Source organism: Corvus kubaryi, unplaced genomic scaffold (genome assembly GCF_017639235.1).
Source record: "Corvus kubaryi isolate FWS band 111438036 unplaced genomic scaffold, C.kubaryi_AGA036_p1.0 65065, whole genome shotgun sequence".
Classification (NCBI taxonomy): domain Eukaryota; kingdom Metazoa; phylum Chordata; class Aves; order Passeriformes; family Corvidae; genus Corvus; species Corvus kubaryi.
Window position 1 is genome coordinate 64,598 of NW_024581736.1, and position 11,657 is coordinate 76,254.

At 66.0% G+C, this 11,657-nt stretch overlaps 1 protein-coding gene across 1 annotated transcript; it reads left to right on the forward strand.

Annotated features, from left to right (window-relative positions):
- Positions 1-1,008: 1,008 nt before the first annotated feature.
- On the forward strand, positions 1,009-11,585 carry LOC121672964 (sterol regulatory element-binding protein 1-like). The gene is made up of 19 exons (XM_042045919.1): positions 1,009-1,307; positions 4,623-5,006; positions 5,152-5,321; positions 5,393-5,533; positions 5,612-5,830; positions 5,917-6,031; positions 6,114-6,325; positions 6,777-6,981; positions 7,400-7,584; positions 7,673-7,934; positions 8,040-8,206; positions 8,290-8,458; positions 8,537-8,645; positions 8,718-8,827; positions 8,919-9,051; positions 9,224-9,386; positions 9,625-9,810; positions 9,889-10,000; positions 10,561-11,585. The coding sequence occupies exons 1-19, from the start codon at positions 1,202-1,204 to the stop codon at positions 10,782-10,784; spliced, it is 3,372 nt and encodes a 1,123-aa protein (XP_041901853.1). The 5' UTR covers positions 1,009-1,201; the 3' UTR covers positions 10,785-11,585.
- The last annotated feature ends 72 nt before the right edge of the window (positions 11,586-11,657 follow it).

The following is an 11,657-nucleotide window of genomic DNA, read 5'->3' on the forward strand; positions in this document are numbered from 1 at the left end:
ACACTGCAGAGGGGTGCCTGCTGTGCTGCCACGTGGGAGCCAGTAAGGCTGAAGGGAAGTTTCTAAGGTGCAGCCAGGTTTAATGAATTCCCAGGTAGCCTCAGATTGTGCTTGGTGACACAGAAGAGGAGAGGGCAAACTTCCAGAGAGCTGATATTGCAGCACATTTTCTTGTCCTAAATGAATCCCAGCAGCAGGACAGACCATGGAGCTCTGCAGGGCACAGGGCATGGCATTGTCCTGGCATGAGGCTCCCACACTGAGACCCACCACACTTGGGCAGCAGCCACAGCACTGATCCCAATGGCACCAGCGTTTTTCCTGGATCCCACAACCCTCAGGAGGGTGCATGGGCTCAGCTGAGGCTCACAAGGCAGCATTGGTGTGTCCCTAACCAGGGGGGTGTGAGCTTCTCCCACCGTGGGCCATGCCATGGGCAGGCAGCACAGGTGGGATGTGCTCTTAGCCCTGGAGCTGGGACATGGAAGGCACAGGGCCCTTGAGAGGGCTGGTTCAGTCGCCCAACCTCGCGCCCAGCACGTGGCCTCCACGAGGTGCAGAGGCTTCTGCAGCCACGGCCACCACCTCCTGCCCATGCTGGCCCTCCCACCTGCTGCCTGTGTGCCCTGTCTGGGACTGAGGGGGTCAATGCCCGGCCCAGGTGCTTAGAGCCCAGCCCAGGGATTTGGTGCCTGTCCCCAGGAGTGAATGATGTCCCCAGGGCTCAGTGACACGCGAAGAGATCGATGACTTTTCCCGGGCTCAGTGTCTGTTCCCAGGGCTCGGTGCCCATCCCCAGGGGTCGGTGACATCCCCAGGGGTCGGTGACATCCCCAGAGGACGGTGTCCTGCTCAGGGGTTGCAGTCTGCTCTACTCCCTGCTCAGCTCCTGGTGCACCAGCTCCCCGCCCGGTGCCGCGGGTCCCTGCCCGGTGCCGCCGGGGTCCCGGTGCGGCGGGGCGGCGCGGGGAGGCGGGGCGGGGCGGGACGCGGCGGCGGACCCGCCTCCATCCATCCCCCCCGCCCTCCTCTCCCGGTGGCAGCTCTGGGCACGGTTCGCGGGAGCAACTTGGCGGCTCGTCCCCGTGGTGTCTGTGCCCGGGCCAGCGCGGCCATGGCGGGCAGGCGGTCCCGTCGCCCCTAGAGCCGCCCGAGCCACCGGAGCCACCGAGAGCCACCGGGAGCCACCAGAGCCGCCGGAATGAGCTCTCTCGCCTTCGACGACGCGGCCCTGGAGGGGCTGGCACCGTCCCTCGGCCTCTCCGGGGCCAGCGACATCGACACGGCCTTGCTCAGCGACATCGACGGTGGGTCCCGGCGGGGACGGGATGGGGCATGGCCGGGGCTTGGGGCATGGCCGGAACAGGGCTGGGGGAGTAACCGGGGCTCGGTGCACGGCGGGCTCTGGGCTCGGTGCAGTCCTGGGGCTCGGTACATGACCGGGACCGGGCTGTGGGAAAACCAGGCTCCGTGCATGGCCGGGGGCTGGGCACGGTGCGGTACCGGGTCTTGGTGTGTGGTCGGGACATGGCTAGGGGTATGACCGGGACTTGGGGCACAACCGGGTCCGGGGTAGGGGTGTAACCAGGCTCGGTGCACGGTCAGAACAGGGCTGGGGACATAACCGCATCTCGATGCGTGGTCGGGACCGGGCTGGGGGTATAACCGGGGCTCGGTGAGTGGGCGGGCGCGCTCGGTGCGTGGCCGTGGCCGGGGAGTCCAGGCTCGGTGCACGGTCAGGGAACTTGGTACCGGGACATGGCCGGGGCAGTGGGATCGGTGCACAACCAGGACTCGGTGCTGGCCGGCGGACCGGGCTTGGTGCCGGGCCCGGCGTGGGGAGGGGGACACGGGGCTGCTGGAGCGCGGAGTCGGTGCAGAACCGCGCTGGCTCCGTTACCGGGGGCCGGTCCATAGCGGGGGGCTCGGAGTGGGGGAACACAGGACACCGGGACCCCCGGGCTGGAGGTGCCGATACCGGGACAGCCCCGACGATCCCCCCCCGTTCCCGGTCACAGCATCGTGTCGCCGGTAGCCCCGCCCCTCCGTGACGTCACCGGCGGGGTTACTCTCGGTCATTCCCTCCAGGACGCCTGGGTTCTCCCAACCCATGCAACCGGCATGTGGTGAGATGGGGCGGCTCTGCTCCAGCCCCGGGGCTGCCTCCCGCCAACACCCACCTCCCCACCGGTCTCGGGGTCCCTGGGATGGGAATGCTTCAAGGGGATCCATTCCCGGAGGGAACCCACTTCCCAAAGGGACACATTCCTCAAGGGGACCCACTTCCCACCACCATAGCACCACGTGCGCCGAGTTCAGCGTTTCCACAAAATTGGGGAGTCAAAACTGGGGAAGCAAAAAATTGGGGATCCCAAAAAAACGGAGATTCCAAAAAATTTGGGATCCCAGCCCTCGGCAAGCCCCGCACCCGCCTTGCCACATGCTCCACCAGCTCTGCTGGTCCACGCCATCCGGCACAGCCGGTGGAATACGCGGCAAGGCGGGAGCAGGACTTGAACCTTCCAACAGCTGCCCCACTGTGTGGTCCGTGGTGGTCTCTCCTCTGAGATCTGGGGTGGAGATGGCATCCCAGGTCTGCAGGTTCATCCCAGTGGTGATTGGGGTGGATCAAAGCAGATCCAGGTGCCACCTGCTTTTCTTGGCGAGGTTTTGGCGTGGGCAGGGAAGCAGGAGCTGTGCCAGGGCTGAGTGGTGCCGTATGGGATGAGGTTTTCCCACTGTGGGGTTTTGCCATGCTCCTTTGTATCACAGCCAGCCAGGCCACCTCGTACCCCACAGTTGCCCAAAGTGGGTTTGTCACTGGTCCCCAGTTGGCCACGGGTTGTCCCTCATGCCTGTGCCAACCCTAGGGTGATGTGGGAAGTGTGCCCAGGGATGTGGGTGCCCTGAGCCTGCTGGGACCTGCCAGGACCCACAGACGTGTGTCTCTGCCCCACAGGGTCCCATAGGGGGGGTGGAGGTGGCACTGGTGGGTGCCCATGTCCTGCTGATGGCATGGGTGGCAGCGGGTGCCACAGGATAGGAACACCTGGAAGGTGCCAGGAGGGTGGGACAGCTGTGCCCACCCCCAGTCTGGGCAACAGGAAGCGAGGGGGGGTACAGGAGGGAGCACCCCCTCTCTGCAACCCTAGACTTTGCTCTGGATCACGAGGGAGCCTTGGGGGGTGTGGTGTGTGTGTGTGTGTCTCTTGAGTGGAAGGGAGGGAGCTGGGAGGACACCCACCTGCACAGGGCAGGATGCCGGGGGCTGAATGGTTTTTTGGGTGTAACAGAGCTGTGTGCAGACCCCGATCGTTGCGGGGGGACTCCTGGGCAATGAGTGAGGGGGGTCACACGGGGCTGGGGGGCCCCGGGGGCGATGGGGCGCAGGCAAAGGGGTTAACGGGGTGTGACCCCGAGTAACCGCGGGCGGGTTGCGGCGGGTGCCCGCGAGTAACCCGGTGCCGGGCTCACCTTGGGCGCCGGGGGCTCTCCGGGGGCGGCCGGCGGGCGCGCAGGCGGCGATTGGCGGAGTCGCATCACCCCATCGCCGGCCGCGCTCCAGCCCTGGCGCGGGCAGCGCGGGGAGGGCCCCGGGGAGGAGGCGAGAACATGGCTTTAAAATATCCCAGGGCCTCGTCGCTGCCCGGCACGGGGCTGAGCGGGGGCTGCAGCCTCCTCCTGGGGACCCTCCACTCCCACCTGCAGGGAGTGCGCCTTTAAAGGTACCCCCGCCTCGCCAGCCGCCTCCTCCTCGTCTGGCGGGGTCACCGTCCTGGTCCCTCTGGGAGTGCTGCACCCCATGGGGCAGGCGGTGTCCCGGGGCTGTGTGGCTCGGTGGGGACATCCCGGGGGTGTGTGCGTGGGGGGTGCCCTGGGGGTATCCCGGGGTCTGCGCGTGCAGGGGGGTGCGCTTGGGGGTACCGGAGTGCGGGGTATCCTGGGGTCTGTGTGTCCCCGGTGGGATGAACCTGGGGGTACTGGGATGGGGGCATTCCCTGCCTGGGGGGAGCATCCCAGGACACCTCAGTGGAGAGACCCCGATGTGTCTGTGGGGGCACCCCAGGGCACTCAGGTCCCATTGAGTGGGATAGATCCCCTCTCAGGCTGTTTTAGCCCTGTCCTTGCCCAGCTGCCCCCCTGAGGGCTGTTTTGATCAAACAGACCTGCCACGGGGGTCTGGCACGTCCCGGGGGTGCCACCCCACTGTCGCAGTACGAGCACCCCCTCCCCTTGATACAGGGGCTGATTTGGGGATTGTCGGGTTCCCAGTACAGAGTAAATGAATGAATGAGCTGGCACAAGCCCCTCTCAACATCAGAGACAGGCTGAGGTGTGCCCTGGCATTCCCAGACCAGGCTGAAAACCACAGATTGCTGTTGGCCAAGCCCCGACACTCCCGTTTTGAGCGCTGTGCCTCAGTTTCCCCACTGGCAGGATGGCTGCGAGGCTGAGAGAAACGGGGCACAGCAGCTTCATGGGCTCTTGGGGAATTTTGCCCCTGGATTATGGGGATCTGCCCCCAAAATATTACACTGTGGGGAGGGCAGCACAGGGCCAGCCCAGGCCCACCTTGGGAGGTGCGGAGCAGCAGCTGACGGCTCGGGGGGTGTGTTTTACAGACATGCTGCAGCTGATCAACACGCCAGACAGTGACTTCTCGGGGCTATTTGACTCATCGTTCAGTGCCCCGGACAGCGCCGTGCCCTCGGGGCTCCCCTCCACGCCGGGCACCCTCAACACTTTCCTGGGTCCCAGCAAGCCGCCCCCCGCCGCCCCCAGCGGCAGCGCCTACGTGGGGTCTCCCGGGGTGGCCGCCTTTGCCCCGCAGCCCCCGGCCCCGCTCCTGCCGGCGCCATCGCTGGGTGTCAAGGAGGAGCCATCCGTGGTGCCCAGCAGCCAGCCCCAGCCCGGCGTCATACTGGCCCCCAGCTTCGTCCCTGCGTCCCCCAGCCCGTTCACTCCCCAGCCCTTGGTGGGCTACCAGAACCAGCACAGCTTCCCTGGTGAGGATTTGGGGGTGCAGGGCGGGATCGGGGCTCCCAGGATGGAGGTCTTGCTGGAGGGGGGACGTGTCCCTGCAGGATGGGGCTGTGCGGGGTGGGCTGGTGCCAGGGGCTCTTGTAACGCTGTCCTCTGCTCCATGCCCAGCTGTGCAGTCTGGGAATGTGGGGCAGACCCTGCCCAGCCCCCTGCCCACCCCACAACCCAGCCAGCCCGTGACACTGCCCGGCCCCGTGCAGAGTGTGGCACCCCAGCAGCTCCTGGCCCCCGCCGCCCCCACCACCCAGTCTGTCTCGCCACAGATCCAGCCAGTGCCGGTAAGCCCAGGGCCAGGGGTGGGGGGTCCCGATGACCCCCACAGCTCCTCTGACCCCCCACTGCGCCTCAGGTTCTCCTGCAGCCCCATTTCATCAAGGCTGACTCCCTGCTGCTGACGGCCGTCAAGACAGACACCAGCAGCACCAAGACTTCCACCATTGCCTCCCTGGCCACCAGTGCCAGTGGCTCTGCCACCCCGCTCCAGGTGCCGGTAGGTCCCACCGCTGGAAGCTGCGGGGTGGGGGGGCTGCTTCAGGACCATCACTGACCCCACCCTGCACCCCCGCAGGCGCTGGTGAGCGGAGGGGCCATCCTGGCCACGGTGCCGCTGGTGGTGGATGCGGAGAAGCTGCCCATCAACCGGCTGGCGCCCAGCGGGAAGCCGGCGCTGGTGCAGAGCCGGGGCGAGAAGCGCACGGCCCACAACGCCATCGAGAAGCGCTACCGCTCCTCCATCAACGACAAGATCGTGGAGCTCAAGGACCTGGTGGTGGGCACTGAGGCCAAGGTGAGAGTGGGGGGTGGTGGGGGAGGGCCGGGCAATGGGGGGTCTTTGCCCCGCATTTGGGCTCAACCGTCCCTGCCCACTGGCAGCTCAACAAGTCGGCGATCCTGAGGAAGGCCATCGAGTACATCCGCTTCCTGCAGCAGAGCAACCAGAAGCTGAAGCAGGAGAACCTCGCCCTGAAGATGGCCATGCAGAAGAACCGTGAGTGGAAGGGCAGCTCTTGGGGTGGGGGGGGCTCAGCTCCATGCCCCCAGCAGCCATCAGCTTATTCTGCTTCCTGCAGAGCCCGCGAATGCCTTGGGGACCCACTGCAGGCGGGGGGCCAAGGTGGAGGCCCCCATGGAGGTGGTGAAGGCAGAGGTGATGGAGATGCTCACGCCGCCGCCCTCAGACGTGGGCTCGCCATCCCACAGCAGCCCACTCTCGCTCAGTGGCGGCAGCAGCAACAGCAGCAGCGACTCAGAGCCTGACAGCCCCCTCTGTGACCATGGCAAGGTGAGGGAGGGCCCCAGGGGGATCTCCCTGCCCTGAGTGGGACAGGGGATCTGCTGCTTCATGTAGGAGGTGCCAAAGGCAAAGTGTACCAGATGGAGAAAGAGCTGAGAGCCCTGGTCTTGTTCTCTGAGGCTGCTCCTCACATGATTTGGGGCTGGGTGTGGAGGCAATTTTGTTCTACCCTAAAATGTGCTCTGTGCCCCATGTCTATACCCTGAAATCCGTGCCCCTGTATTCCAGCCTGTGTCTCATTCACCATGCTCTGTACCCCAAGCCCTATATCCCATTGCCTATATCCCATGCCGGTCCTCCATCACACCGATATTCCATGCTGTGTATCCCATGCTCTGGATGCCATGCCCTATATCCCGGGCCCTATATCCCATGTGTGTGCCTCACCATCCCATGTCCATGCCTGTGTCCTGAGCTCACAGAAGCTCTGCCCATGCAGGTGAAGCAGGAGCACCCTCCACCCTCGCCCAGCAGCCAGGGAATGCTGGACCGCTCCCGCATGGCCCTCTGCGCCTTCGTGTTCCTTTGCCTCTCCTTCAACCCCCTGGCCTCCCTCCTCCGGGGTTCTGGCTCCCCAGCCCCTCTGGAGAGCCAGGACACTGCTGGTCCCGGCAGGAGCATCATGGCTGAGTCTGGCACTTTGGGTAAGCTCTGGTGTGGGGTGGGGGGCATTGGGATGGAGGTTGTTGGGATGGGTGTGGGATGGAGGCTGTCAGGGTGGGCATGGATTAGAGGCTGTTGTCAGGGTGCAGGATGTTGGGGTGGGTGTATGGTAGGAGCTACCTGGTTCGAGGCTGTTTGGGTCAGCACGAATTGAAGGCTGTTGGTATGGGGGGTGTCAGAGTGGTGGCCATCAGAGTGGAGGTGGTCATGGTGGACATGGAGTGAAGGTCATTAGCAGGGGGTGGGTCTGAGATGGGAGATGATTGGGGTGGGCATGGGGGAGAGGCCATTGGGTGGATGCTGCTGGGATGGGCACATATTGAAAGCCACTGGGATGGACACCCTGGGGTGGGCATGGGGCTGCATTGGCAGGGTGTTGCTGACCCTATCCCCGCACAGAGGAGCCATGGGGGTGGACGCAGTGGCTGTGGCCCACGCTGGCCTTCTGGGCACTGAACGTGGCGCTGGTGCTGGGCGCGGTGGTGCGGCTCTTCGTCTGCGGCGAGCCCGTCACTCGCCCCCACTCCGAGCCCTCCATCCTCTTCTGGCGGCACCGCCGGCAGGCCGACCTCGACCTCGACCGGGTATGTCCCACTGTGCATGATGTCCCCTGCCCCCCCCTGCCCTGTCCCCTCACCCTGCCCGCACTGACCCTCTCTCTCCGGGGCGCAGGGAGACTTCGCGCAGGGGGCCCAGCACCTGCGGACGGCGCTTGGGGCGCTGGGGCGGCCGTTGCCGGCCTCTCACGGGGACCTGGCCTGCAGCCTGCTCTGGACACTCCTGCGCCACCTGCTCCAGCGCCTCTGGGTGGGTCGCTGGCTGGCCGCTCGTGCCGGAGGGCTGCGCCCGGACCCCCCGCCCCCTGCCCATGTCCGCCAGAGCGCCCGCGACGCTGCCATGGCTTATCACCGTCTGCACCAGCTCCACCTCGCCGGTACAGCTCCATGCCACGGGGACTGAGGGACGGGACCCCTGTGCCCCACGTGTCCCCACAACCCCCTGACCCCATGCCTGAGCCTCCTGTCCCCCATTCCCACAGGGAAGCAGGCTGGAGGGCATCTGCTGGCCATCAACCTGGCGCTGAGCGCCGTCAACCTGGCTGAGTGCGCCGGTGACGCCATCTCTGTGGCAGCGCTGGCTGAGATCTATGTGGCAGCTGCCCTGCGGATCAAGGCCAGCCTGCACCGCTGCTTCCACTTCCTGGCGGTGAGTGTGGGGCACTGGGGCATCCCCTGTGTCCCCTGGGATTGGGGTCTCAGGTCTCCCCTGACCCCCTGCTTTCCCTGCAGCGCCCCTTCCTCTGCAGTGCCCGGCGCGTGGCCCTGTCCCATGGTGGGGCTGTGCCCCCTGCCATGCAGTGGCTCTGCCATCCCTTGGGCCACCGCTTCTTCGTTGATGGGGACTGGGCGGTCAAGGGTGTCCCCAGGGAGACCATCTACAGCTCCGCTGGCAACCCAGGTGATCCCAAGCCCCCAAACCCCCACATCGCCCATTTTGGGGTGTGGTGTACCCGCTGACCCCACCTCTGTGCCCCAGTGGACCCGCTGGCACAGGTGACCCAGCTCTTCCGTGAACACCTCCTGGAGAAGGCGCTGTGCTGTGTGGCCATCCCTGAGCCCGGCCGTCCCACTGCCCAGGGAGAGGGGTGAGTGCTGGGGTGGGCACCCTCTCCCCCTGCCTGGTGCAGAGCCAGCCACCTCACAGCCCCTCTCCACAGGCGGTTCTCTGACGCCCTCGAGTACCTCCAGCTGCTCAATGGCTGCTCAGATGTCAGTGGCACACCTGGCCCCGCACCCTCCATCACCTCCGGCTTGGCAGCTGTCACAGGTGAGGCTGGCGCATCCCCCATTGGGATCACTTCATGTGGGGGGCCATGGGAGTGGGAACACCCTGCTCCTGTGTCCCTCCCACCCCGCAGGCACTGACCCCGTGTCCAAGTGGTGGGCATCCTTCATTGGCATCGTTATCCACTGGCTGCAGGGAGATGAGGAGGGGGCTGAGCGCCTCTACCCGCTGGTGGAGACCATGCCCCGGGCACTGCAGAGCTCTGAGTGAGTGCTGGGGACATTGGGGACAGGGGTGGAACCTCATTGCCTGCCTCCCCTCCCCCTTGGATTGGCACAGCCTCTCTGAACACATTTGGAGCACCTGATGGGTGTTGAAGAAGGGCACAGCCATGCCCAGTGAGGGGTCTGCAGTGACCATGTGTCCTCCACCTTGCAGGAAGCCCCTTGCCCGTGCTGCCCTGCACTCCTTCCGAGCTGTCCGTGCCTTGCTGAGCAAACAGGATGGGAGCCAGGCCACCCTGAGCCACTGTGAGAAGGCCAGCAGCTGCCTGCGGGAGAGCCTGGAGCTGGGCAGCCCCCCTAAGGGCACCATCGACAAGGTGAGCTGGGCTGGGGAGGCGCGAAGCGGCCGCGAGCCCCCAGCCGTGGCGGGAGGTGCCCCCGACCCTCGCGGGGGTGCATTGTAGTTGCATTGCATGTGTCAGACTGGGAGTGCAATGCCCCTGCCATGCAGCCCGGCGGGGGTCCCGCGCAGCAGCGCCTGCCCGCAGGGACCTCCTCGGCACCCCCGTCCGTCTGTCCGACCCCCTGCTCACCCCAATCCCCTTGTCCTTCCAGGCAGTCCAGCTCCTGCTCTGTGACCTGCTCCTGGTCACCCGCACCAACCTGTGGCAGCAGCAGATGGGGGCCAGCCAGCAGCGCAGCTGCCTCTACCAGGCATCCGCCCTGGAGCTCCGTGGCTTCCAGCAGGACCTCAGCAGCCTCCGGCGCCTGGCACAGACCCTGCGCCCCGCCATGCGCCGGGTGAGCCCCCCGACCTGCCACCTGCTGGGTCCCCTGGTGCCCGGCACTCGCCTGTGCTCACTGTCCCCCCCAATCCAGGTGTTCCTGCACGAAGCCACTGCCAGGCTGATGGCCCGGGCCAGCCCCACGCGCACCCACCAGCTGCTGGACCGCAGCCTGCGGAGGAGAGGGGTGCAGGGCAGCAAAACAGGTGGGCACGGGGTAGGAGATGGGGTGGGACACGTTGCTCCTCACCCACAGCACCCCAGCAGCCGTGGGTGGTGGGATATGTGGTGGGACAGGGGTGGGACACACCGCTCTGCACCCACAGTACCCCTGCACGCTGGGTGGTGGGACATGGGGTGGGATACCTTTGTAACCACCTTGGAGGATGGGAAATAGGGCAGGCACCCTGCTCCACCACTACAGCAGTCCCCACAACTCTTGAGTGGTGGGACACAGAATGGGAAACCCCATCTGCACCCACAGCACCCCTGCAACCTTGGATGATGCGGTACGGGGTGAGACATAGAGTGGGACACCCCTTTCCCACCTGCAGCACTCCAACACCACAGATGGTGGGTCATGGGGTGGGACACCCCACCTGCAGCACCCCAAGACCTGGGACATGTGAGCTCCCAGGCCCTCCTTTGGTGGTGGCACCAGCTCCAGGGTGGGTGAATAACCCCATCCCCATGCTGAGCCCCTCAAGATTTATTCAGTGATGTCCACGGGCACCCTTGGTGCTGACCTTGGCTCTGTCCCCTGCAGCTGGCGAGCCAGAAAGCCACCCCACCCCACGGGAACACGCCGAGGCGCTGCTGCTGGCCTGCTGCTACCTCCCGCCCAGCTTCCTGGCAGGCCCGGGGCAGCGTGTGGGGATGCTGGCCGAGGCTGCCCGCACGCTGGACAAGCTGGGCGACCGCCGGACGCTGCACGACTGCCAGCAGATGATCATCAAGCTGGGCAGTGGCACCACCGTCACGTCGGGATAGGTGGGGAAGGGGCCACCAGCCCCCTGCCACCCCCTTGGGTGCGGGATGTGGGGCGGTAGGAGGCCGTGCCTCAGTTTCCCTGCAGGATGATGTTAGGGAGCGGTGTTGGAGGGGAAGGGATGGGTGCGGAGGGGTCGGGTGGTGCCTGATGTGGGCGCGGGGTGGAGGTCCCACGCCACACGTGGGGTACCCTGGGTGGGCTCCCCCCCCTCCACGGCCGTGTCCGTGTCCCCAGCCCGCGTGGGGGACGGGGCGTGGGGACCTCTAGTGACACTGTCACAGTATTGCAGGGCACCGGCACGCGCGGCAGCTGCCCCCGGTGCCACCGGAACCCCCCCGGTGCCACCTGCATCCCCCGGTGCCACCTGTACCCCTCAGTGCACACGGTGGGGGCCCCTCCTGGGGTCTCTGCCCGGCCCCCCGTGGGTCCCACTGCTGCACGACCCCCTGGGTTTGGGGCTTGGTTTAGGAGGTTTGGCCCCATGGCAGCGGTGAAGTGCCCCCTCCCCGACCATGCCCATGGTAGCTAAGAGGGGTCCCCCACCCTATCGCCTCCCCCCAAGCACTGATCCCCCCCGTTAAGAGCTGCCACCACCCCGGAGCACGGACAGGCTTTGCGAGAAGGGATGGCAGGGTGGCACGGGGCTCCTGGGGGGCTGGTGGGTGCACCTCTGTCCTTGCTTCACCCCCTCTTGTACATAGACCCCTCCCCTCGCCTCCCCCCATTCCCCCTTTCCCTTTTTAAACGGTATTTTCATAGCTGGAGAGTTTTGTACAGACAATTAAAGCTGATTATTTATACTGGTGTGTGCTGGATTGGAGGTGGACTGACACCAAAAGTGGGGGGCAAGGGACCCCCCACAGCTGTGGATG

What these genes read in the sequence shown, in the direction of transcription:
- LOC121672964 (XM_042045919.1), top strand. Translation starts at nt 1,202, where the DNA reads ATGAGCTCTCTCGCCTTCGACGACGCGGCCCTGGAGGGGCTGGCACCG. An exon ending in CCCACTGCCCAGGGAGAGGG is followed by an intron (nt 8,646 to 8,717) that starts GTGAGTGCTGGG and finishes CCCTCTCCACAG; the next exon opens with GCGGTTCTCTGACGCCCTCG. An exon ending in CGGCTTGGCAGCTGTCACAG is followed by an intron (nt 8,828 to 8,918) that starts GTGAGGCTGGCG and finishes CCCACCCCGCAG; the next exon opens with GCACTGACCCCGTGTCCAAG.